General features: G+C 37.9%; 1 protein-coding gene across 4 annotated transcripts in view; it reads right to left on the reverse strand.

Annotated features, from left to right (window-relative positions):
- LOC124615487 (GATOR complex protein WDR59) overlaps nt 1-25,335 on the reverse strand; it is a 272,429-nt gene that overhangs the window by 76,127 nt on the left and 170,967 nt on the right. The window contains exon 18 of one of the 4 annotated variants that reach the window (XM_047143427.1): nt 6,157-6,186. The exons of the other annotated variants lie outside the window; for them this stretch is intronic. Coding sequence (XP_046999383.1) covers nt 6,157-6,186 — 30 coding nt within the window. The remainder of the gene's footprint in view (nt 1-6,156; nt 6,187-25,335) is intronic. 4 annotated transcript variants of the gene reach the window in all.

A 25,335-nucleotide genomic window follows, 5' to 3' on the forward strand; every position in this document is an offset into this window, starting at 1 on the left:
AGACGATAGTTAGCATAGCCTTCAGCTACGTCATTTGCTACAACCTAGCAAGGCGCCTTTATCATTTGCTATTTATCTTGTGATGCACGTACCGTCAAGAGCGATGTTCACCAATTATGGAATAAAGTTAAGTATTCCAGAGGCTACGTACCTTTTTTGCTAGTCTCAAGACATTGTCCTGTTCCAGACCTCACGCCAGCCTGCGTGAGCTTAACGCGTGCCTTTCGGTTACCGGTCATAGTGGATTGACTGTCTGGCCAGTCCACAACAGAAATACCATAAGAAATCACAGATTCTATTTTAATGTTTCAGTCTACAACAGAAATAAAATCACTTGCATTCATCCATATATTTAGAATAAAGATTAAAGTAGTTAAGATGGCTAGAAAGTAACTCCATGGAGAGATCTAACAAAATCAGTCTGCCAATAATATGCAGGAAGTATAGCAGTAACAAAATGAGAGAAGAATTTATAACCCGGAATTTGCAAAATAAAACAAGCTGCAATTTCCATTGTATATCACTGGTAACATGAAAAAATAATGTGGTTAGAGGACTGTCCAGCCTCCACAATTTCACTGCCAGTTTGGTGCCAATGACATGAAATGGGCACAAATCATGCATAACGTGCCAACAAATAACAACAGCTTCACTGGAATTCTCGGATTATGTATCACTGGACCATACTTCACTGAAGGTAAACTGAATGGCCAGAAATACGGAATGTTGTTGGACCAAGAACTTCCAGCATTGTTTCAAGATGTGTCCCTTGTGGAATGGGGTGCCATGTGGTATCAACATGATGGTTGCCCACCTCATTACTCAGCTAGAGCTCCAGAAATACTAAACAGAGATTATCCTGATCAATGGATAGGACGCAGAGGGGCTGTCCACTGGCCTGCTCGCTCTGTGGATCTCACATCTCCAGATTTTTTCTGATGGGGATACATTAAAAACAAAGTTTCTCGAGAAATGTCAACCACACCCGAAAATGTGTTTCAACAAATCAGAAATGCCTGTACAAGAATCAGCAAGGAAATCTGAGGAATGTTCAATGATCTTTTGAAGTGCGTTTTCGGAAATGCATCAAAGTTAATGGCCGTAACTTTGAGCATTTACTAAACTGAAATTGTTTGTAATGTGAACATGTATTATGGTTATGCATTGTACAAGTACTGTACATATTGTATGTACATGGATGCCAGTAAAGTCAAAGTGTGTGAAAACCATCTGCAGTTCTATTTGCCCAATATCACATCACCCATCACCAGTAGTGGATAAATGTACTACATCTTTTATACTAAACACTGAATGCCCTTTCCATTTCCATAAAAGAAAACACACTAACCCATTTTTAAAAACAAGTAATTTGACTCTGAAAAACCATTGAGAATGGTATTTTAAGGCTGAGTTACGGTCACTCTCTTATGTCTCCATATGAATACTGAAAATTTTGTACGGAAACATTTTCAATTTTCTGCTTCATTTTGGAGCAAGATGGCCACAACACTATAAATGGCTTGCCCTGTACAACTATATGGAAAGGATATATTGCTACTTACCAGACAAAAGAGGTGTTGGGTCGCAGACATACACAATGAAAAAGACCGCTGAAATATTTAAGCATTTGGGCAAAGTCCTGCATCCAAAACAGAAAACACACACATTCACGCAAGTGCAAATTACACACACACACACACACACACAGCCATTGTCTCCAGATCTTGGAACCTGGCTGCAACTGCATCTGACATAAGCAGCAATTTGCTGCGGTGAGAGGTGGAGGTAAGGAGGAGGCATGGGGCAAAGAGGGAAGAGGGATTGCAGGACAGGGGCAGGGAAGATGCTGTGCTGCCTGTGGGAGCATGCAGGAAGATAATGCGGTCAGGACAGGGCTATCAGGTGCAGTGTCAGATGGCTGTGCTGGGAGGGGGGGAAACGGGGAGGAGGGGGGGGTAGAGTTTGGAGGAGGGGGTGGGGTTGGGGGAAGGGTCGAGGGGGGGGGGGAGTAGAAAAGAGGAAAAGACTACTAGGTGTGTCCATGGGATAGAAGCATAGAAAAGCATCTCAGTTCCACCGAGAATTGGAGCAACTAGACATGGTTTCAACTACCTCTCATTGCGTCCTCAAATGAGGAACATCCTCCTCAACCCTCTCATAGTAGTATTTGGCCACTCAGCAAACCTATGCAGTATGCTTGTTCATCCCTACTCCATCCCTGTACCAGCTCCTTGCCTCAAAGCTCACAGCCATGAAGTAGATACCCCTATCCCTGAAATACACCTAGATGCAAGACCTGTCCCATACAGCCCCCCATCACTAACCACTTCAGTCCTGTCACAGGCATCACCTATCCCATCGAAAGCAGGGCTACCAGTAAAAGCAGACATGTGATCTACAAGCTAAGCTGAAACCACTGTGCTGTGCTCTATGGGGCCATTACAACTAACAAGCTATCTGTCCACATGATGGGGCACCACCTAATTGCAGCCAAGAGACAGCGTCCACCCACCTGCTGAACATGTTGCCCAACACGATGTGCTTCACTTTAATGACTGCTTCACAGTCTGCGTCATATGAATTCTTTCTACCAGCACTAGCTTTTCTGAATCGCACAGGTGGGAATGCTCCTTACAAAATACCAATCATTTCCATAACTCCTCTGGCCTCAACCTTCACTAGTTTCTGTCCTCCACCTATCTATCCTCCTCCCAGCTCCCACTCCAGTACTACACACATTGTCTGTTCTGCCAATAAAATGTCCCTGCTCATTCCCACAGGCACCACAGCACCTACCTTGCTATCCCTTGCCCTCTGTGCCCCATGCCACCTCTTTACGCCTACGACCTAGCCCATCAGACTGTTGCTCACATCAGATGCTGCCACATACACAGTCAGGCCCCAGTGTAGGGAGACAGTGTACATGTGTGCGGAGTCGTGCATATGTTTGCTATTTCAGAAGAAGGACTTTGTCTGAAAGCTTAAATATTTCGGCAATCTTTTTTATTCTTTTCACAAGCTGCGACATGGTTACGAATATAATTTATGATAATAAAACAAATTTATTCTTTTTCACAATGCCTGTCTGTGACTCAATGCCTCCTCTGTGTGGTGAGTCGCAATCTATCCTTTCAATACTGTTGTTACAACAAATGTAATAATAGCTTCAATGAAGGAATTGACTCTCAATTGTGTGGTGTTTCTCTATGTTGTAAATTCATGTATTTCTTGACTAGTGGTCACAGTTTGTGTTAAACATTTTGATTAAATGACTCTTGTTTTCACAACAACTCCAACATTGTTTGCCGCATAAGTCGCACATACTGTGTAGGCTACTGTGAACAGTAAGTACTTGAAGCAGTTCATTTTATTTTAATGTGATTAGTTGCTGACTCCAACCTATCTGAGAACTAGTTGTCAAACTTATAACTTAAAGATGGAGCACACTGATCACTGATCACTGATGATCTATTGCTACTGCTGAGATATTTGTATGTCTTGGAAAAGGAATGATGTTATCTATATGAAGAGGCTATTGCAATCTAGCAAAGTGAACTCAATAGTGCATGTTAATTGGAAGCACATAAATGTGTTCAGTACAAAACCTTGCAACTGTTGCTGCCACAGGCATACTGCACATGTGGCTAAAGATGAACTGAAAACATTGTGCAGTTCTATTCTCCACTGGGAGTCAATTTGTTCTTCAGAACAAGGTATGGGTACATGAACATAATTCTCAAAAAACAGAAAAGGTAAACGACTACAGAAACAATTCAGAGATTTTCCTTCTGAGGCTTGTTACTTTTGTCGAAAAACTTCAGCACAGTTTCTGAAGTCAAAACCAAAAATACTTTTCTTTTTGAATTATTTTTCCTGGCTGCCTTAATTCAGAGTTCAAGTTTATTCAGTCATTCATAAGTAAACCATCATTCTTTCTGCTTTTTGTCTCTCGCATCACTTTACTTCCATTGCCCTCTGTTCTGAATTTTGTAAATCTCAATTTCTGTCCTTGACCAATTCTACTGTTGTTCGATCAATGTTTCTGCAACCTTTTTCTCTTCCCCAACAGAAATCAATGAAGTTTCATGCACTGTGACTACCCCACATGATCAATGACCTTGTAAGTCATCTTCATCTCATGTTTAACTTAAAATTTCATGTCTGCTTTGCTTTGTCAAAGTGGCCTTGCAACTGATCAGAAGATTTTATTTATGGCCATTTTGTCAACAATGGTCTCATTATGTATGATTTTGTTGTCACTGTTGTACAGTCTTCATTTCCCATCTACATTTTTGCGTGGTACATGAGCAATCATGTGAGCAACAAACTTCATTATTTGAATAATTTAGGACAAATGGAGACCACTCACCAAATAGCAGAAGTGTTGAAACACACACACACACACACACACACACACACACACACACACACACACACACACACACACACACCTGAGCTCCTACGCGGAACCAGTTGGACGCAGAATGCAACCATGATCGCAGTTCGGTAGGTGGACTGGATAGGGTGCAGGTTGTCAAGTGTGGTGGGTACTGGGAAAGAGCAGTCGAAGGCAGAAGTGGTTGAGGGTGGGTAGCTAGTGACTCGGAGGGAGGCAGCTGATCTGCTAGTTAAGAATACAGGCGGGAGGGGTTGCAGGCATATGGACAAAGCAAGCAATGCACATACGCCAGAGCCAGTTAGGAGCGGCACATGATGAAGGTGAGTTGGAGACATAAATTGAAAGGGGTTGATAGGACCAAGGAAGGGAAAACTGGTGGGTGGAGAGTGTGGGAACAGCGAGTTATGGAAATGGAGCCCAGGAGGGTTCAGGAGCAAAGGATGTGTTGCAAGGATAACTCCCATCTGTGTAGTTCAGAAAATATGGTGGTGGAGGGGTCCAGATGGCCTGGGTTGAGAAACAGCCATTGGAATCAAGCGTGTAGTGCCACGTGGTGGTAAAATTTGTTTATGGCCACAGTTTGGTGGTGGCTACTCATTCTGGTGAACAATTGGTTGTTTGTCACACCAACATAAAAAGCTGTGAAGGGATTACCGCACAGCTGGTATATTACATGGCTGCTTTCACAGGTGGCCCTGCCTCTGATGGAGTAGGGTAAGCCTATGCCCAGGCTGGAGTAGGAAGTGCAGGGTGATTGGGTTGGTCAGGTCTTGCACTTCGATCTTCAACAGTGATATGATCCCTTTCGATAGGGATGAACTAGAATGTTTTTTAGGGTTGCTTAGGGTTGGGTGGGCTATGGAAAACCCCTTAGGAGGGTGGGAATGATCTTGGGTAGGATATCCCTCATTTCACGGCTTGATGATAGATTATAAAAGGTGTGGCAAAGGTGGTGGTACAGTTGTTTCAGTGGAGTGTCATAATGGGTCATGAGCATACTTTTAGCATACTGGGCAAGGGAGTTCTTGTCACTTCATTTAGAACTTAAACTTCATTACTTTATATTAAGCATATACTTCCTTAGTAGAACCTTGAAAGATGTTTGGTGTATAAAGTACAACCCCTTAATAACAGAAAAATTTGTATTTTGAAAGAGGACAACACTAATGATACCAGTACTAATAGACACTGTTAGAGCTGTGTATTTATTCATGAGTACTGATGTAAAAACAAAGAGGCTATTATTATTTCATACATTTCAAAAACACAAGAATACAACCTACAAGTTAAAAAAGCCATCATTCATACGTGCATGTTCCCACATACATCGACAAACAGATTCACAAATTATTTTAAACCAAAATTTAAATCCAGGCATGAAGTAAAATGAAGCTGTGAGTCTTGTACAATAAAAAGCAAGTATTTTGTACACCTACATTCCATTTTACCATTGAAGTAACAGGCAGCGAAAGAGATACGTAAAGAAATACATTAGGCCTGTAATGATTATGCAGCCAATTGGACACAAGAAGTTATTTGCCACGATGTCTACTCTACATGCATATCATCAACAGCAAGAAACAAGGAGGGTATATGTCAAATAATACAAGCAACAAAGCAACACCAAGCAGGAGAAAGTGTCACATAAGTGAAGCTGTTACTTCACACCATAATTTTTTAAGGAATTTCACTGATGCACTGCACATTAAACAAACTATCCCCTCATCTTGGTTAATGAAGAAGCACCCATACTTTACCTTGAGCCACCATTTTCCAGTTGCAAGACGCTAAAATAACAAAAGAAAAACATCAGTCCTATTTAGTTTTTCTGAGGTGAGAGAGAATAAATGAATCGAATGAAGCTGAAACAAAACATCTGATTAATAAAATTTACAGCGACCTACTTCTATGAACAGCTCATTATTTGAGAATTATGAAACTCAGGTAGTAATAGGGGCTGAAATACCAAATGAATATTTAAAAAGCTATTTCTTATTCTCAAAAACTGACAAATTATTGACATGAGAAATGTAAGTAATTTTAATCAATACCCATAAGGCAACCAACATGCAGTGCTTCGTGTAATGTATGAGTGACCCTCAAAGATTTGCTGTAAGGAAAATAAACAGTTTCAAAATACATAACTGATAGAAGGACAAAAAGATAAAATATCATCTCAAAATTCATAATTTATCCCAAAACCACTTTTGTTCACTATAGTGATGAATGAAAACATGCTTACTCAAAATAGTAGTCACAAACAAAAAAATAAAAATAGTCAAGTTTGAAGCTCATTGTCACACTTTGTATACCTGACAAAAAATTTAATGGTCAATGAAAGAAGGTGAAATATATCAATAGACACCTAGTTAGCAAAATGACCTAACCAAAAATTTCTGTTGTCAAGAAAAAGTTTTTGTATCTCCAATCCTGCAACAGTATTCTGTTACATAACAACAGTATTAAGATTACCCAGAAATATGTGTCTCTAGAGCTTTAAACAAAAAGAAAACACAGTAAACTGACAATATTTTTTGGAGTAGATTCAATAATCATTGAGCTACTTCCAAACATATTCCTTGCCATAACTTAAACACTTATCACAAGGTGGGATCATTTTAGTTTTCCTGCATCACAGCCTGAAATAAGTGGGTGACAGTCATTTGCCAACAGGACTTCCGAAGTTATTTACCACGAAGTCTACACTATGTGCAGAATATTGTAAGGACACTCTGATCAGTGTCCTTGGCAGCAAACTACTTAGCAGCAGGTGCTGGCTGGTGAGCCCTAGCTTCTATAACTTTCTGCAGTTTCCTGCCCTTTTCGGTGGACAGGGCAGTGTCATGTTGTCTCGGCAATGCAAGTTAAGAGCACAAGGCAGTAGTGGGGCAGACTTGGTGAAGTGAACGTTTAATGAATGAGTTGTGAGCTACAAATACGTGAAGTTGAATTATAAAGTGTCCAGTAGTGCACTGAGAGAAATAACGTTGAACCACTTGTGGCGCCTTTTTTGGAGTACATGAACTTTGAAATTTGTCAGTATCATGAAAGGAACGAGTGCGATACTGTTAGACATGTTTTCCATTGTTTGAAGTTGAACAAGTCAAGTTAAAGGACACCATCTTTTATTTCAGAAGAGCATGACCTGCTGTTGTGGTTAATTTTGTAGCAAATAATTACAGTTAGGCTCTAGTTTAGTCTTCTGTGAAATCGTGGCTGAAGTGTCTCTCATCCTATCACCCAATTGCCAACCATTACAATCACAGTCGGACGTCTAAAAATTACTGGAAGAGGGCTTACAATACCAACACCATGAAACAGGAAGGACATCTGTCAAATAGAGCCAGCAAAAGATGCATGACACTTTTCATCATTATGCAAATGATTATCAGACAATTTCATCACATGTAAGAAATCAGTGAAACTGGGAGGAGCAGAATTCTATATTATTACATGAATAGCCCAACATCTTGCGGCATAATTCCCGCAGAAAATCTGAACTATGTGAGGAAAAACTGTCACGAATCTTGATAACACTTGCACTTACTTCTATTTGGAATAGTTTGCTGCCATTTCCAAGACAATGATACCTTCAGAAAATGGTTGATCAAACGATGGGTCTCTGAAATGTGCATCCATATTTGCAGTACACAGTCAATACTGATGAAGTATTGGTGACACATTGTGTTCTTCACCAAAGACACTTTTACTTCAGAAAACAGGAACTGCTCATATGACATTCCGTCATCACTACGTTACATGCACTGAAACATGCTGTTGTTGTTGTTGTTGTTATTGTTGTTGTTGTTGTTGTTGTTGTGGTCTTCAGTCCTGAGACTGGTTTGATGCAGCTCTCCATGCTACTCTATCCTGTGCAAGCTTCTTCATCTCCCAGTACCTACTGCAGCCTACATCCTTCTGAATCTGCTTAGTGTACTCATCTCTTGGTCTCCCTTTACGATTTTTACCCTCCACGCTGCCCTCCAGTACTAAATTGGTGATCCCTTGATGCCTCAGAATATGTCCTACCAACCGATCCCTTCTTCTAGTCAAGTTGTGCCACAAACTCCTCTTCTCCCCATTCTATTCAATACCTCCTCATTAGTTATGTGATCTACCCATAAAATCTTCAGCATTCTTCTGTAGCACCACATTTCGAAAGCTTCTAATCTCTTCTTGTCTAAAGTATTTATCGTCCACGTTTCACTTCCATACATGGCTACACTCCATACAAATACTTTCAGAAATGACTTCCTAACACTTAAATCAATACTCGATGTTAACAAATTTCTCTTCTTCAGAAACGCTTTCCTTGCCATTGCCAGTCTACATTTTATATCCTCTCTACTTCGACCATCATCAGTTATTTTGCTCCCCAAATACCAAAACTCCTTTACTACTTTAAGTCTCTCATTTCCTAATCTAATTCCCTCAGCATCACTCGTCTTAATTCGACTACATTCCATTATCCTTGTTTTGTTTTTGCTGATGTTCATCTTATACACTCCTTTCAAGACACTGTCCATTCTGTTCAACTGCTCTTCCAAGTCCTTTGCTGTTTCTGACAGAATTACAATGTCATCGGCGAACCTCAAAGTTTTTATTTCTTCTCCATGGATTTTAATACTTACTCCAAGCTTTTCTTTTGTTTCCTTTACTGCTTGCTCAATATACAAATTGAATAGCATCGGGGAGAGGCTACAACCCTGTCTCACTCCCTTCCCAACCACTGCTTCCCTTTCATGTCCCTCGACTCTTATAACTGCCATCTGGTTTCTGTACAAATTGTAAATAGCCTTTCACTCCCTGTTACATTATCATAATCATAGTCCCATGGTTGGTAGAAGAAAAATCATAGTCATAATTTTTAGCCTCTATAACAGCAACACTTCTAGTGACTAAGAAGTACCAATTCCCACATACAGTACCACATTCTACATCTCTCATATCTACTACATCGCATATACAGACATCTTTTGGCAATGTGGGAAACTTACTTTCTGGAAAACTATCATACTACACAAACACGTATATTTTATGGACTGCACTATTCTCTGTGTAAACTAAATTTCATTATATCTCCTTAGCCTTTTGTATCATGCACCCAACAAACTGAGAGAACAATAATCTTATTGTTTCACTTACAGCAATCAAATCTGTTAACAACAAAATTCTTACCACTTCACATTGTGCATGAGAAATGTAAAATATGGTCTGAAGAAATTGAGTGACTGTATGTCTCATTGATACCCTTTGGATTAATATTTTTACAAATGGAAGTTTCTCACTTCAAATCACCTTTCTTGAGTTTCTGATTCTTGTTTTCTTCATTACATCATTTGATATTTTCAGGTTTTGTGGCGAATATTTTGCTCTAACCAGTTAACATTCATCATGTACTGCTGTAGTCTGAGTATAACTGACTTGTCTAAAAAAATTCATTTCTTACTGCATCAGGAATAGCTATTTTTTATCTGATGATCTTAGAACACAAAATATTCTGGTGGTTTTCAGCATTAGAAGACTCACTGATACATTAGGCCCAAATAAATTTCCCAGCATGCAGCAACAGATTTTTTAGCTAGGGCATTTATGACATGCTTATTTCATTACCTTAAGACAAATTCAGGCATCCAAAGCTACCTTACTTTCAATAAAAACCACAAGCAAAAATAAAGCCTATTACTGTTTTTATGTACTATTTAGATATTTGAGGTGCACTTGAAAATCAGAGGTCATTTAATTAGAAAAGATGATAAAAGATGCATATCAAGTATGTATTATGAGACTCATAGCCACATACTTTCTGCTGAATGTGCTACAGGACAAACATTATACTCCAGACACTTTTGACACTATCGAACACATTTTTTAAAAACCTTTGCTTTGAATTACACAGCACTTTATGTCAGCTAGTCCTGAACTGACGTTTCAAGACCAGAAGATAGCCATTGATGGTCGAGACTAGTAATTTCCATTTTATTGTGCTGAATAATCACACTGGTAATGTGGTTTTCTCTATCCACTTCTGAGTGAATTACTGCTACCTCTAATGATCTGAATAAGACCAGTAACAAAAGAAATCATTAATTTAAAATTGTAATTTTGTGTGATTTTATTGGATAATTAACAATTTCAAAAATAATTTTATGATTTGCTGAGCTGTCCAACATTGCTGAAATTGTGTTCTGTCCCAACAATTAGATCTGTTATTAAGAACACAAAAAATATCAAATAATGAGCTCCACTAGCAAAAACAAAATATCAAATACTTACATGATGCTTGATTAAAACAACCAAAAATATACTTATCTCTTATACTATGTTGCACGATTTATCAAAACTAGACTTACTAAAGAGGTCTGATATAAGATGTGGAACAGGAAAATAAATGAAGCTTTTCTCAATACTGGTAAACTAAAAAAGGAAAGTGTACCAAATAGAATGGAACAACTATTTCCTACAAGGAGTCATGGAAACTTACTGAAGTTAGGGGCTGAATACTACCTAAGAGAAAGTATCTGGAAATATAAAGCAATAGATAAAATAATGAAATACGATAGAGCCACATAATCCGGTAAGAAGAAATGAGGCTTCAGGAGGGAGTTCTATGTAACACCTAAATAACAAGTTTCCTCCGGCTTTTAATTTTTAAAGAAAAACAATTAAAACTGTAAGTGACACCTTTACAACACAAACTTGGACACATTATTGATAAATTTAAATTAAAGATGTGTGCTGAAATGTTGGAGTTTCAGACAAAAGAACATTCATAACTGTTTTGCAAAGCACCACCTTCAATTAACAACAGGAAATGAATGCCGGTCACACAATAGGTGACTGTTAGATCTACACTTGAAGTATTGATTTTTGGAAGTTTGCATCTGATAGCTCTTTTTTGTAGCAACCACCCAAATATAACCCTTACTATCATATTTAATAGCGAAATTACTTCCCACCAAAAAGAAAAAGATGATTATCATTCTCACTGTCCACTAGAAGATTTTTCTTCATCAGCTATCTCTATCAACATCTTTATGGTTGTAGTCTTTATTCTTTCTACTTTCCTTATTAATTTTTCCCATTTCCTGCTTTAATCTCTGCACCATCTTGAGTCATTTTATTTTCTTTGATTTTCTCCGGTTCTGAAGAGTGTCACTTGTGGCTACCTTTTATGAAAATTACAGTGAAATTAATATACTTTTTTTATATATTTCATTGCAAATCAGTTACTCAAAATACTTCATATATGTGCTCTAGCATTAAATTTCAAACAGGAGTTATTTAATATTTTAAATTTTAGGATTTAACAACTGTCTCCTTTTTCTGGTTAATGACCTAACATATTATTAACTAATAACTGGCAGTTGTATTTACAGCGTTCTGTAATGTTTGCAGAAATGATACATGTTTAAAATTTAAAGCAAGTGTTACCCAACTGCTGTAGCAGTGTTGAAATTGTAGCATCAGAGAAATTAACTAAGATAAGAACCTGCTCTAATAAGAACCACCAGGGGTAAATAAAAACTTTTGTTCTTATATGCAGCAGCCTCCATTAAACTTAACCCATTGCATTCCATAACGCACATACAGGGTGTCTCCATGCACTTTTATTTAAATTGCTGCTGTAGCAGTGGCGAGCACACCATAGCCAATTGCATAAGTCTCTTTGTGGAAACAATGAGGCCACTGACGAACAATCAGCATATGTATTAAAACAAAAAGTGCACTTTCATTCAAATATATTTACATAAGCATTACAATACAAAACTTCTCACTGTGTGATATTTTTTAAAACTCTTCAGAGTGTCTTGTGTCCATTGTCATTTAACTTGAAATGTTTACAAATGAATCACTGCCATCATAAAAAGCATTGCCTCTCTCATTTTCACTTAGACATACATCTAAAAGCTCTACAATCTCTTCCTCAGAATGTACTGTGGATGAAGAACTAGCCATTTCACGCCTACTAACTTGAACGTTATTAATTACAACCTCTCTCAACATAAATGCTAGAGTTTGACGCTGAGTTAAAACAGGCTTCCCTAGATGGCAGTATTATACAGCACTGATGCCTAGTACTGAGAGATTCCAGAACGGAGCTTGTGAGAGCTATGAAGAAACATGTCGAATGACGCTTGACATTGGTGTGGAAAACAAAACTGGCTACATCAGGTGCCAGTCACCGTGGAGTTGAAGGGGTTGAAGTATAAATAGCTACATTTTCTGATGTTCAACTGCACAGTTTATACCATAAAATAACGTTGATCCAGAAATAACAACCTTTCCTTATTAAATAAGGAATTTTCAAAGCTGAAAACTGAATTACTGAAACAAACACACTTGTCTGAAAATTTGTAGGACAAAATTTTTTCCCTCATTTCAATGAAAGAGAACACAATTTAATACCTTCATAATGAATTTAAATGATAATATTTGGTAAAAATTGCATTAAATAATTTTTAAAAAATAAAATTATTAGGAGACAAATAAATTCAAGGGAAACTATTCCAAATTCACAAACTAATGGGTGCATTCACACAGCCATTAACACACATGCCCTAGAGCTCATCAATTTGCTTCCATTAGTACTGAAGCTCCATCACAGCCTATTTTTGTTGCTGGTGGAGATCAATGACTTTGTAGGCAGGGCAGATTTGTCTAGTAGTCAGGCTGTGTTATGATACTGCAAAACAGATGATATTTTTGAAAGGAGAGGCCTAAAATTTACCTTTACTTTAAAATGTACAAACTTGGATCAGATTGGACAATGAAGTGGCAGGTAGTTGGTTATGCTCTTTTGAAAGGAACAACCTCAGCATCCACATTGGCAGCTCGGGGATACGACTGGAAACTCAGGTGAAAACTCTAGTCAGGATGGTCAGATGCGTATCTCAATCCTAATCGTTTTGAAAGAGAATTAATACATTAGCACTGTTCCAGTTTTAAAGATGAGAGCTGCTTAGCTTTATGAAATAATTATGAAACACTGGCATTAATAAGGAAACCTACAACATCCGCTAGATGAAAAGCCAACCGAAAGGGAAATAAAAATTTCATTTCTTAGTAATGGTGGCAAAAAAGATGGTTTGAATGATCTCCCAGCTGTGAGATCAGGAACAAACAGGAATATATGTCTATTTTAAAACCTACTACTGCAGAATGACCACCAGATGTAAACTGCTTAAAACAAGTCTGCACCACTTCCATATCTACGAACATATGTGGGCTTAGATTCAAGAAGAGCAGGGAATAAAAGAATAAACCTTCTAAAACTAAAAAATAAAATAATAACCAAAATAATTGCAGTCTGTTCAAAACTACATAACTGTAAAATCAAAATCTGTTGTTTGGTGATGCTAACTATCACATTCCACCACCCCGTGCATGAACTGCCATCGGTATGCTATACACTATGTGATTCCAAAATGTTAGTTTGGACCTGCCCCACTCTTCAATGGCAACACTACAAAGTTCATTTATTGGATGAGAAGGGTTCCTGCAACAATACAATGCAGGTTTCATTTCATCTCAAACATGTTCAAATGGGTTCATATAGCTGGTTCCACTGACCATCATCTAGGAACACAAACCTGTCACTGAAATATTGGCCTAGACAATAGATCAGAAAATCCTGTTCCAATACTGCACATCCCCTACGTTGCCCTTGATAGTGAACAAGGATGTCTGTCATTATTACATGGTACCAGCTCAAACCATGACTGACACACCTTAGTGCTGAACCCATGAGACTGTGTACACCTGAAATGTGTGCTGCCTTAACTCTTTTCTATGATGATCATTAGATGTCAGACAAATCCTACACTCACAAATGAAGAGAACCTGATATGACTACACCAGGTTTCATTTCAGACATCCCTTTGCTCACCAGCTCACCTTTGTCATGTATCGTACTCTTGCTCACAATGGGTGCCTCAAGGGCAAATTAATTGTATGCAGATAGTTGTTTACTGTCTGTATCAACATAGTCTTTCCAACTGCCTCAAAAATCGCAGCACACAGTTGTGTTGCATTCTCCCCAAACCCTTAAGGCATAATTTGTAGGAACTGTTGATCACAGGAGACCACTTCAAGGCAGATTGTGCATGAGCACCAACCCACAAAGAGAAAGTGGAACTCAACTGGTACCAGCATTTAAGATCTTCCCAAGTAACCATGCTCCATACAACACTACTGTAAGGCAGTATTCTGCACACCATGCACAATAAGTCCCCTACCTCATGGAAAAAAAAAATATATATAAAAAAACAAAGATGATGTGACTTACCAAATGAAAGTGCTGGCAGGTCGACAGACACACAAACAAACACAAACATACACACAAAATTCAAGCTTTCGCAACAAACTGTTGCCTCATCAGGAAAGAGGGAAGGAGAGGGAAAGATGAAAGGATGTGGGTTTTAAGGGAGAGGGTAAGGAGTCATTCCAATCCCGGGAGCGGAAAGACTTACCTTAGGGGGGAAAAAAGGACGGGTATACACTCGCACACACACACATATCCATCCACACATATACAGACACAGTTATCAGTCATTATTACATTTGCATGCAAGCTACACCAGGCAATTTGGTTTTGCTGATACATCTGGATGAAGACTGTGACACAGAGGGCATCTACTGCACAGCTTGTAAGGTAGGCTGTAACATATGTAGTCCTCAGGGATAACCTTCACTGTCCTCCACTGCTGTGCTCATGTATTTGGCTGATGACACCAACCTAGATATACCCATATTTTAATTACAGAAGTTTCCAAATTTTGTACAAGTGGAGCAGTTTCCAAGCTAAGACACCATTTGACTGGATCTCCCCATGCATCAAACACTAATAAATCTCGTCATTTCCCTCCATTCAACATTCACAGTCTGGTGACCGACCCCATAATCATTTTGTGTTTTCGGATTGGTTTCTTTATGTCACATGACCATATGGCTGAATTTACACATTACTGATGTGCTCATAATTCATATACAGTACATTATAAGACATGTATGTATAAATGTATGTACGTATATGTTCCTCATCTCTTCCTAAACCACAGGATCGATTTCAACTAAACTTGGTACATATATGACTTAGTGTCTGGAGATAATTGCTGTAAGGATAAGAACCACATACCTGTCAAAGGTGTGGGTTACATTAGGTTGTTTTGGGGGAAGAGACCAAACAGCGAGGTCATCGGTGTCATCAGATTAGGGAAGGATGGGGAAGGAAGTCAGCCGTGCCCTTTCAAAGGAAGCATCCCGGCATTTGCTTGGAGTGATATACGGAAGTCATAGAAAACCTAAATCAGGATGTTCAGATGTGGGACTGAACTGTTGCCCTCCCGAATGTGAGTCCAGTGTGCTAACCACTGCGCCACCTCGCTCGGTCAAAGGTGTGGGGATGAAAATGCAATATAGCAAATGATGCATGAATATCCATATTTTATTCATTCAGTATTTATGAATGAGAGCACTTAGTGACTTGCAAACAAACTTTACACAAGTTCAAACCTTTATGAAATTTTTTCTCACTGACAACCCCCACAGAATGATGAAAAGAAAAAACTTCTTTGCTACTTACTCTATTCACAACACAGTTTGCCGACAGTACCTACATATTCCACTGAATGTATGTACAAAAACATATCATTGTATGACACATAGTTCATGAGATACATCAGCAAATATTGAGATGAGTGAAAAATTGGCATATCATGCACGACATTTTAATTTATTGCTTCTTTACTACTAACTCTATTCACAACACATTTCACAGAGTGTATCCAAATATGTCATTGACTGTATCTACAAAAACATATCATTGTACAAATATATACTTCAGGACATATGACACCATAAAAATTTGAGCTGTGTGGAAATGCAACTGCAGGGCAAAATTTGCTTGAGATACAGGTGAAATATGTGTACAAATACATGTGAAATATGTCAAATATATGTGACATATATCTGACACGTTGATGTGGGCAAAGTCCTGGGTAGAAAATTCATCCAAAACCCCTTGAACCATTTCAACCAAATTTGGTACACATATGGGGGGAGAGGAGATAAACAGCAAGAGGGGGGAAGAGGAGATGAACAGCAGGAGGGGGGAGGGGATGGACAAGGAGATGCGAAGGAGGAGATGGAGAAGGAGATGGACAATGAGAGGGAGAGGAGAAGATGGACAAGCGATCGGGAGAGGGCAATATGGACAAGAGAGAGACGGGGGAGGAGGATATGGACAAAGAGACGGATGAGGAGGAGATGAAATTAGATGGGTGAGAAGGAGATGGATAGAGGGGGAAGGAGCAGATGTACAGAGGGGGAGACAGGAAGATGGACAGAGAGAGGGGAGAGGAGGAGGAGGAGTTTAGTGTTTAACGTCCCGTCAACAACGAGGTCATTAGAGACGGAGCGCAAGCTCAGGTATGGGAAGGATGGGGAAGGAAATCGGCCGTGCCCTTTCAAAGGAAGCATCCCGGCATTTGTCTGAAGCGATTTAGGGAAATCACGGAAAACCTAAATCAGGATGGCCGGAGACGGGATTGAACCGTCGTCCTCCCGAATGCGAGTCCAGTGTGCTAACCACTGCGCCACCTCGCTCGGTGGAGAGAGAGGGGAGAGGGACAGATAGAAAGAGAGAGGGGTACAAGGAATGGACAGAGAGAGGGGAGAGAGACAGATAGAAAGAGAGAGGGGTACAAGGAAATGGACAGAGAGAGAGGAGAGGAACAGGTGGACAGAGAGACAGGCAGGAGGAGATGGACAAAGAGACGGGCAGGAGGGGATGGACAGTGAGACAGGCAGGAGGAGATTGACAGAGAGAGGGGTAGGAGGAGATGGCCAGAGAGTGTAGTAGAAGGAGATGGCCAGAGAGAGGGGCAGGAGGAGAGGCGAGAGAGTGGGAATGGAGGCAGTGGACAGAGAGAGGGGATGGAGAAGATATACGGAGAGATGGGTAAGGACACATTTGACAGAGAGGGATAAGGTCAAGGTGGACTGATGGAAGACTGGAATAAACAGAACACCGAGTACTCAAGTAGTTGGCATACACAATACAGGAAATACGTAAGACATTTCTTGTTTCAGTTTCGCTAAGTAAGAGAGTAAAATCTTTAACATTACACTTACAACTAAGCAACTGAAATTGCTAAAGCTCTGTCTTCCTCCTCCAAAGCAATACTTAGTTTCAAACTTATATGTCCACCTCCAGATGACTATATCCACATATTAAGCACTGCATGATGTTAGCACCAATAGTACAGTGGTGAAATGTGTTCTGGGTTTTAACTCTGAGCCCTTTGTTGTACTGTATGGTATTTAATGACAAGGCTTGCTTGGCCATGAGGTAACATGTAATGATATCCTTCACCTGCTCCATTTGCATCTTTCACATGAGAGCACTTCACTTCAAAATTATCCTATCATAATTTTAAGGTACGCACATACTGTTACAGCACTTGTAAAGCACATGACCATGGCTTACGTATCTTAAAACTGAGTGAAAGACACAATAAGTGTGTGTGAAATGAATATATTTGATGGTCAAGCCATTCTGTATATAAAATATTGTACAACACAATAAGAAATTCTACATACAAAACTAAAACACAGTGCAACAGCAGGTGACAAGGTGCTAACAACATGTAGTGCTTAATATATAATCTGTAGCTGGGCATAACATATCAACCAATAATGGCTTGAATAAAGAGATAAATTCCATTAAACAATGACTGGTGGATTTAAATTTTCTTCCTATATATGGTCAACACAGACATGTGAGTTCAAAATAATCTAAAAAAATACAGATTTATTTACCTTCAGAAACTACTATTGCTTCATCAGCAGATGCACGACAAAAATCATATATGCAGTGCAATGGCTGGTTGTTCTGGGAGTAATTTTCCTAGTTTGGGTGTAGGCCATTAGTTTTAGAAGAAGGAGAAATGAATTAGATGTTCACAAATACATCACTGACAAGAACACACTTCCTTGGTTACAATAACATTTTGGAATTACACATTTTCTGTATTAGCCTGTCAGTAAACCTGACAACAAAGTAAAGACTATTGCACTCTGGCTTTTAGAAACTCAAGCTGATACTCTGAACTGACCTTCTCAAAGACCCTATATGGACACCAAGAAACATCTTTGGAATGAAATACAACATTAAAGGTGTGGTAAATTAGTTCATCCAGAAACATAGCAACAACTACACACCATCATTCAGGAAAAATGGAAAAAAAGTGCTTTCTATGTGTCAAATCTTATAGAGAATCTCTTCCTATGGATTAAACACTGCAATAATACCAAGTAAAGCCCTATTGGCGGATTTGAGACACATGATAACTGATACCTCAGTACTTCTGGACATACAAATTGTGTACAACATAATAAGCTCTCGCAAACAATGGAAACTCCAAGTAGGAATATCAACTATGTAGGAAAAGACAGATTGATACTTACCACAAAGAAGATAAACTGAGTCGCAGACAAGCACAATTAAAAGATACATAAAGCTTTCTGCCACAGCCTTTGACACCAAAAGAGAAACACACACCATTCACACACACAAGCAAGCACACCTCATGCACAGATGACCGCCAACTTGCTTGCTTATGTGTACGAATGGTGTATGTTTCTCTTTTGCTGATGAAGGCTGTGGCCAAAAGCTTTCTGTGCCTTTTAATTGTGCCTGACTGCAATTTAACATGTCTTCTTTATGGTAAGTAGCAATCTATCTTCTCCTTAATTGATAATAAGCTTTCTCAATTTCACAGAATATGGTGAGGTAGTACAGCAATCACTAATTAATTAATTCATTCATTCATTCATTCATCCACTCTTTCATTCATCATGACTCATACACATTATCCTGAAGGTGACCCTAAAAAGATGTAGAATGTGTCAAAGTATACACAAATGTAACAAACATTTGCCACCAGAAATATTAGATATAAATCATCAACATAAATTTGTAAGGACAGTTGGTAAGAATAATAGTTGTCTACACTGGGTAAAAATAGATACCTATTTACAACAAACATGGTTACTTGTCATGCTGTAACAGGAGTTTTAAGTTCTTGAAATATACATGACCAGATAATTTGAACAAATTCCCAAAATTGTTTACATAATGAGTTTAATTCAGTATATGGCCAGTAATGTGTGTTTTGGTACTAACTGGGTAGTATTCTGAAAAGGTCTATTCAGCTAACATTTAGGCTGTGCCTGATGTGGTTCAGTTTGGGCTCATGATTAATGTGTCTTAACTGATCCTTCTGTCACTACTAAGATGAACAACTATGTATAGCATACTCCCAATTGTTTGGGATGTGGGAAAGGAGACACACAAATAATCGAACATCTCGAGTAATCAGGGCATTTTCAAACATATATTCTTTGTTTAAAAGTTTATTCCATGTCTGTGCATAGGATCTGTAGCTCTGCTTATTTCTTAAAATAGTCTGTGATATTGATCTCCTTCTGAGAGGAGTTGACATTTATTCACTCAGCTTTTTCAAATTTTTCTTGCAGCAGTTATGCCATTGTATTGAAACCCCACCTGGCCAGTATAAGCTATAAGACAACACATTTCACTGGAGTACAATGAATAACAAGGTCACAGTCTTCATCCACACTATTACAATCACAGCCCTCTTCATTGTTTTAGCATCACTCATGTACTGGAAGCCAGGTTCACAAGTATCGATCTTTAGCCCCTCGTTCACGTGTTCTCCATTGACGCCTTCAAAACCATTTAAACACTTTGCTAGATTCATTATCTGTGTAGTTTTATTTCTTCATCACTGAAACCTGGAAAATCACTTTCTTCTATATTTCGAAGATTTTTCCTCTGTGATCAATCTAGTGTAATCAATCTAGTATATGTGGCTTGACTTCCTGCCAGATATAAGAAATTCTATGTATGGCATTCAGAATAGCCAATTTCTTCCAAACGTCATGAAATCATCCTCATCAGCTAACATTCCCTTAGGACAGTCAGTTAGTGCCATTTTACCAGTGTAATTATGCATCAGTCCATTGGCTGTATAATTCTCATCTTCCACATATTTCTGGAACTCTTCCCAAAAGGAACCAGGTGCTACAACATTTGAACTAAGCCACTCTTTCTTTGCACAGTAAGTGCACAAATCCTACGATGTTATTTGGATGTGGTTAGCCATCCAGATGAAGCAGTAAATTTTCCCTCTAACCCTACAGCTTCATGAAAAAATTTAGTCATTTCAGCACACATCACATCTGAAACAATAGCAGCTTCTGCTAGTAGAGCTAAACCACTGCAAAAGAGCAGCATGTAATTCATCAAATTCTAATTTTTGTTTTAATGTCAACACAACATTCTTTCATTTCTCCATCATCTATTTTACAAATTCCATTTAACTTGCTTCGTTGATACTTACATGCCATTAACATCAGAAAACCAAAAATATTGGACTTTTTTTATGCATGAATACTCCACAAACCATATAATCTGCAAACGAATAATTGAAAATGCTGTATTTACAAATGAAAAGCACAAAAACTGCATGCTCTACAGTGTTAATTTATTTAGTTAACTGGATTTTGACTTACAAAACCATCATCAGTCAAAAACTGACTGTCATCAGTACTGTATTCTCTCTGATGACAATTACCAGTTATCGTCTAATGATTGCTTTCTAAGCTGAAAACAGTATACCTATATAAATTATTAGTGAAGAACAAGCACATTTTTTATGCTTTTCATTTACAAATATGATTAATATGTTCCTGTCATCAGTTAACACTGAAATATTTTAACTCACTTTAATGGCAGTGGAAGGGCATTTACATAAAAAATTGAAAATTTGCTAACGTTAAAAAGAAAAAGAAACTTGAACTTCCCCCCTTTTTTTTACTCCAGAATATTTACTGTTGTAAAAAAGAAAAGGAAAATAATTTCCATTTTCTTTTGCTCACAGAAGACAATGAGATTTTTAAAGAGGAACATAAAAGAAAGGGAAAGAGTAAAATATTGAAAAGGAAATGAATAGTGACTTACAACCAAGGATTATCATAGATGATTCCGACAAGTAGTAAGGAAAGTCAATCTTACAACCTATGTGGGATGTTTCTCATAGCACAGTGTTTTGAGTCACTATTCTTGTTTTGTATTTTCCCTTCTTCCACTTTTTCTGCTTGATGTCCTACAAAAAAATCTAAAAGCTGAACAGTAGAAGATTTGGGATTTAATAACAACAACATGAATCAGAATAGACTGTACTCACCATGCACAGAAGGTGTTATGCAGCAGATAGGTACATTTAAAATCAGACCGTAAGGTATTATTAGGCTATCAGAAAATGTCTTTAGTCAGATGCAGTCACATATATGACTACACCTGATGGAGGAATTAGTCCAATACCTTAAAATAACCTACAAGCCTACTTTTAAACATGCTTGTCTATTGCACAATGCTTCCTCTGTATAGTGAGTAGCAATCCATCCCGACTCATGTTGCACTCTACAAATGGAAATTTATTATACTTTAAAATAATGCTGTATTTTTTGTTTATACTATTCTGTATTTTTGTACAGGAGAAGTATTAAAAACTGACTTAAATAAATAAATATATTCATAAATGAAAGAAGAAAAGGAAAAATAATGTGTGTGTAAACAATTTTAAGTGAGCACACATAGAAAACTGCTACCGTCCTCAGACAAAAATTAAGTGATTTCTTTGGTTTATTGTTCAATGTCCCAAGAACAAAATGAAAAATAAAACCATTGAAAACTGCCACAAAGCAGATGCAGTTATTTCAGAAAAAAAGCAAAATACATGTGGACTGTAAGTAGTATATTGGGATATCAGTAACACAGGTGATGAGAGTAATGTAAGAACAAATAATGTGGAATCAAAATGGATATAAATATGGACATTAAATTTATTAATGAAACCAAGGATATCACATTAACAACAATTACATTGCAAAATGTTCTGTGGTCTGAAATTTTAAACCAAACAGTATCCTGCATCAACTTGCTTATATCCTGTCAAAAGTGGTATACAATTAAAAAAAATAGCATACCTGGCAATCATAAATAATAGAAGATAACACTATCAACATTATCGCATATTGCAAGCTTTATATGGTGCCAGAACCACAAGAATTTTTACAAGAACTACATGATACATCAACAACACACAGAATTCTTATCATTAGATGTTTGTTGGGGGGGGGGGGGGGGGGGTTAGGTCCAAATATATGTCCAAAAAAATATAAATGGAAAGCTTTGACACTTGTGATACTTCTTGTCATTCCAAAACTTTATTCGTTTGGTGTCTTTCCACTTCAAAGTTAAAATTGTCACTAGCTCTGTCTGTATGTTGTGTTCAGCATTTGAAATTTCATGTTGAGTACTGATCTATTATTCTTTGTTTTGCTTTGAAGTATTGTATAATCTCATCTCAAATAATTCAGAACTTTAAATCATTAGCAGTAGAAAGATTAATTTATCACATGACATACAAATTTAACAGTATCAGCATGCAAATGTTTTTGCACTCAATTTTTCAGTGCTATTAAATGTGAAGATTAAGTAGGCCATTACAGAGCAACCAAAGAATTGGGCAGAAACCACAAAAGCTATACTGCCTCTCCACAGAGCTTTTATTTCTTTATTTTTTGTGTTGTTTGAACAAACAGCACAGAATCACCAGAAGCTTGTGCACTTCATGCAGCATTAATAATTAACATACATCAAGAAAACAGTGTCTCAATGTGCCATTTAAAGCTGAATATGTCAATTGTGCTCAAAATTGTGGTTTCTAATCAACTGATGAATGTGACACACATAAAAACTAAAAGTACTTAACCAAATAAAAGCAAATTTTTCATTTCACTTAACTCTGTTTTAGTGCTGAACTGACCTAAGACACATGAATATTACCCACTTGTATCAGTTCTAGATGATATCAAGAAATGGAAAAATAAAAACCTTTATGACTACACAACAGGTTGTAAAATTTCTTAGATAATTAACTAATATTTAATATATAATATGCTCCATTATCAAGATCAAGGTGAAACATAAAAAACTGAATTCAATAAAACAAAAATGGACATCAGCAATGAATTTTTCACTCTTCAGGGGTGTGTGCACTTATACGAAACTACCTGGCAGTTTAACGCTGTACATTGGGCTGGAACTGGAACAGGACACCTTTGTCTTTCATGAGTAAGTGCTCTACAGCTGACATGGCATAAGTTGATCCCTGACAGTTCCAGTGAGATGGGCATGGCAGTTTTACGGGACTACCTCAATGAAAAAAGGAATGTAATTTGATAAATATCATATGGCAATGCCTCAGTATTATCAGAGCCCAATAGACGGCTATTGTTTTTGCCTGCAACCATTAGAGGTTCACAGCTGAAAGCTGTCAACAGTGCTGTAAGCTCTTAAGGATCTTCTTAGACCACCTCAACTATGGCAACTGAGACACCTGAACACAACTTAATCTCACAGTTTTATTTCCTCACGTACCTCATCTCTTACCTACCATAGTTGACAAAAATTTCTGTTTGGAGGAAAGGAAATTGCAGGGACATGGCTTGGTCACAGCCTAGGGGATGTTTTCAGAATGAATTTTTTACTCTACAGCAGAGTGTGTACTTACATGGAATTCCAGGCAGATTAAAACTGTGCGCCAGACTGAGTCTCAAACCCAGGACCTTTGCCTTTCACAGGTAAGTGCCCTACCAACTGAGCTACCCAAGCACGACTCACAAAAGTTTTTCAATCACAGTATTTGCATGGATAGATACATGGCGTTCAGCCCCATCTGAACCACAAGAACTTATAGTGATGTGTCCCAATGCTTCACAATAATACAGATGTTGGAAGCATCATGCGATTATATTATAGACAACACTGAATTTTCTGAACATTGGTCAGAATTTCCATACTAGGTTCTTATGCTGAATTTGCATTTTTGACATTACAGAAAGAAAGGCTGAATGTCATGTATGTATCCACAAAAATACCATGACTGAAAAACTTCCTGTGCCTGATAATGAGTTGTGAATAATCAAAACTGTAGCAATAATACAGATTTTTCTTATAAAAGGTGATGATGGTAATATTTTATAAGTGTCTACATGCTGTGTGGCACAACCTGCTGAAATATTTTTTGTGTTACAGGTTGTTATGATTGTACAAGTTTCAATCAGTTTCAGAGATTTGATACGAAATTTTTTAACAGCCAATGTCTTCAGTGTATGCTTTCATAATACTATCTAACTACACCGAATCATCAGTCACTGTTCACATAGTTCACACAATGCTGGAACATCTTTTTCATCCACAGTGAATGAGATTAGTTTAATGAGTCACAAATTAATTACTTCCATTCTCTGTACTGCCAATATTTCATGACCACCCCAAATATGAAGAGGATTCAAGAATGAATCATGTCTATATTATTTCTATACCTTATAAACATTATAAACATTTGAAAGCATCAAAGGCTTCTCCTATACAACATTTTTCCCCTCTGGGAACCTCAGATGAAACTTTGTTGTAGAAGAATACCTCCATTCTATGGTGTTGTAGGTTACCATTGCAAGTCTAGTAAATTAAAATGTGCAGTGAACTGGGGACTGGAAGTCACATATTTGCCTATCACAGACAATGCTGTACTAATGGTCATACCTCGCCAGTTAAAGGGAATGCTTGAGAAAGGTCAAAATCCACTATGGGTCACAGTTTGCCACACATTTTTGTCAGAAAAGTTAAAAAATGTATTCTTGATTGTAGCTGCTTGAATGCAATGAAAAATAAAGCACTACATCTTTGACACTATGAAATAAATCTCTTCTACTGCATGCTCTTTGCTCTTCATATTTGGAGAGGTGGTAGTATGAAACAACACAAGAAAAAGGTCCATTAA

This window comes from Schistocerca americana, chromosome 5 (genome assembly GCF_021461395.2).
Source record: "Schistocerca americana isolate TAMUIC-IGC-003095 chromosome 5, iqSchAmer2.1, whole genome shotgun sequence".
Lineage (NCBI taxonomy): Eukaryota > Metazoa > Arthropoda > Insecta > Orthoptera > Acrididae > Schistocerca > Schistocerca americana.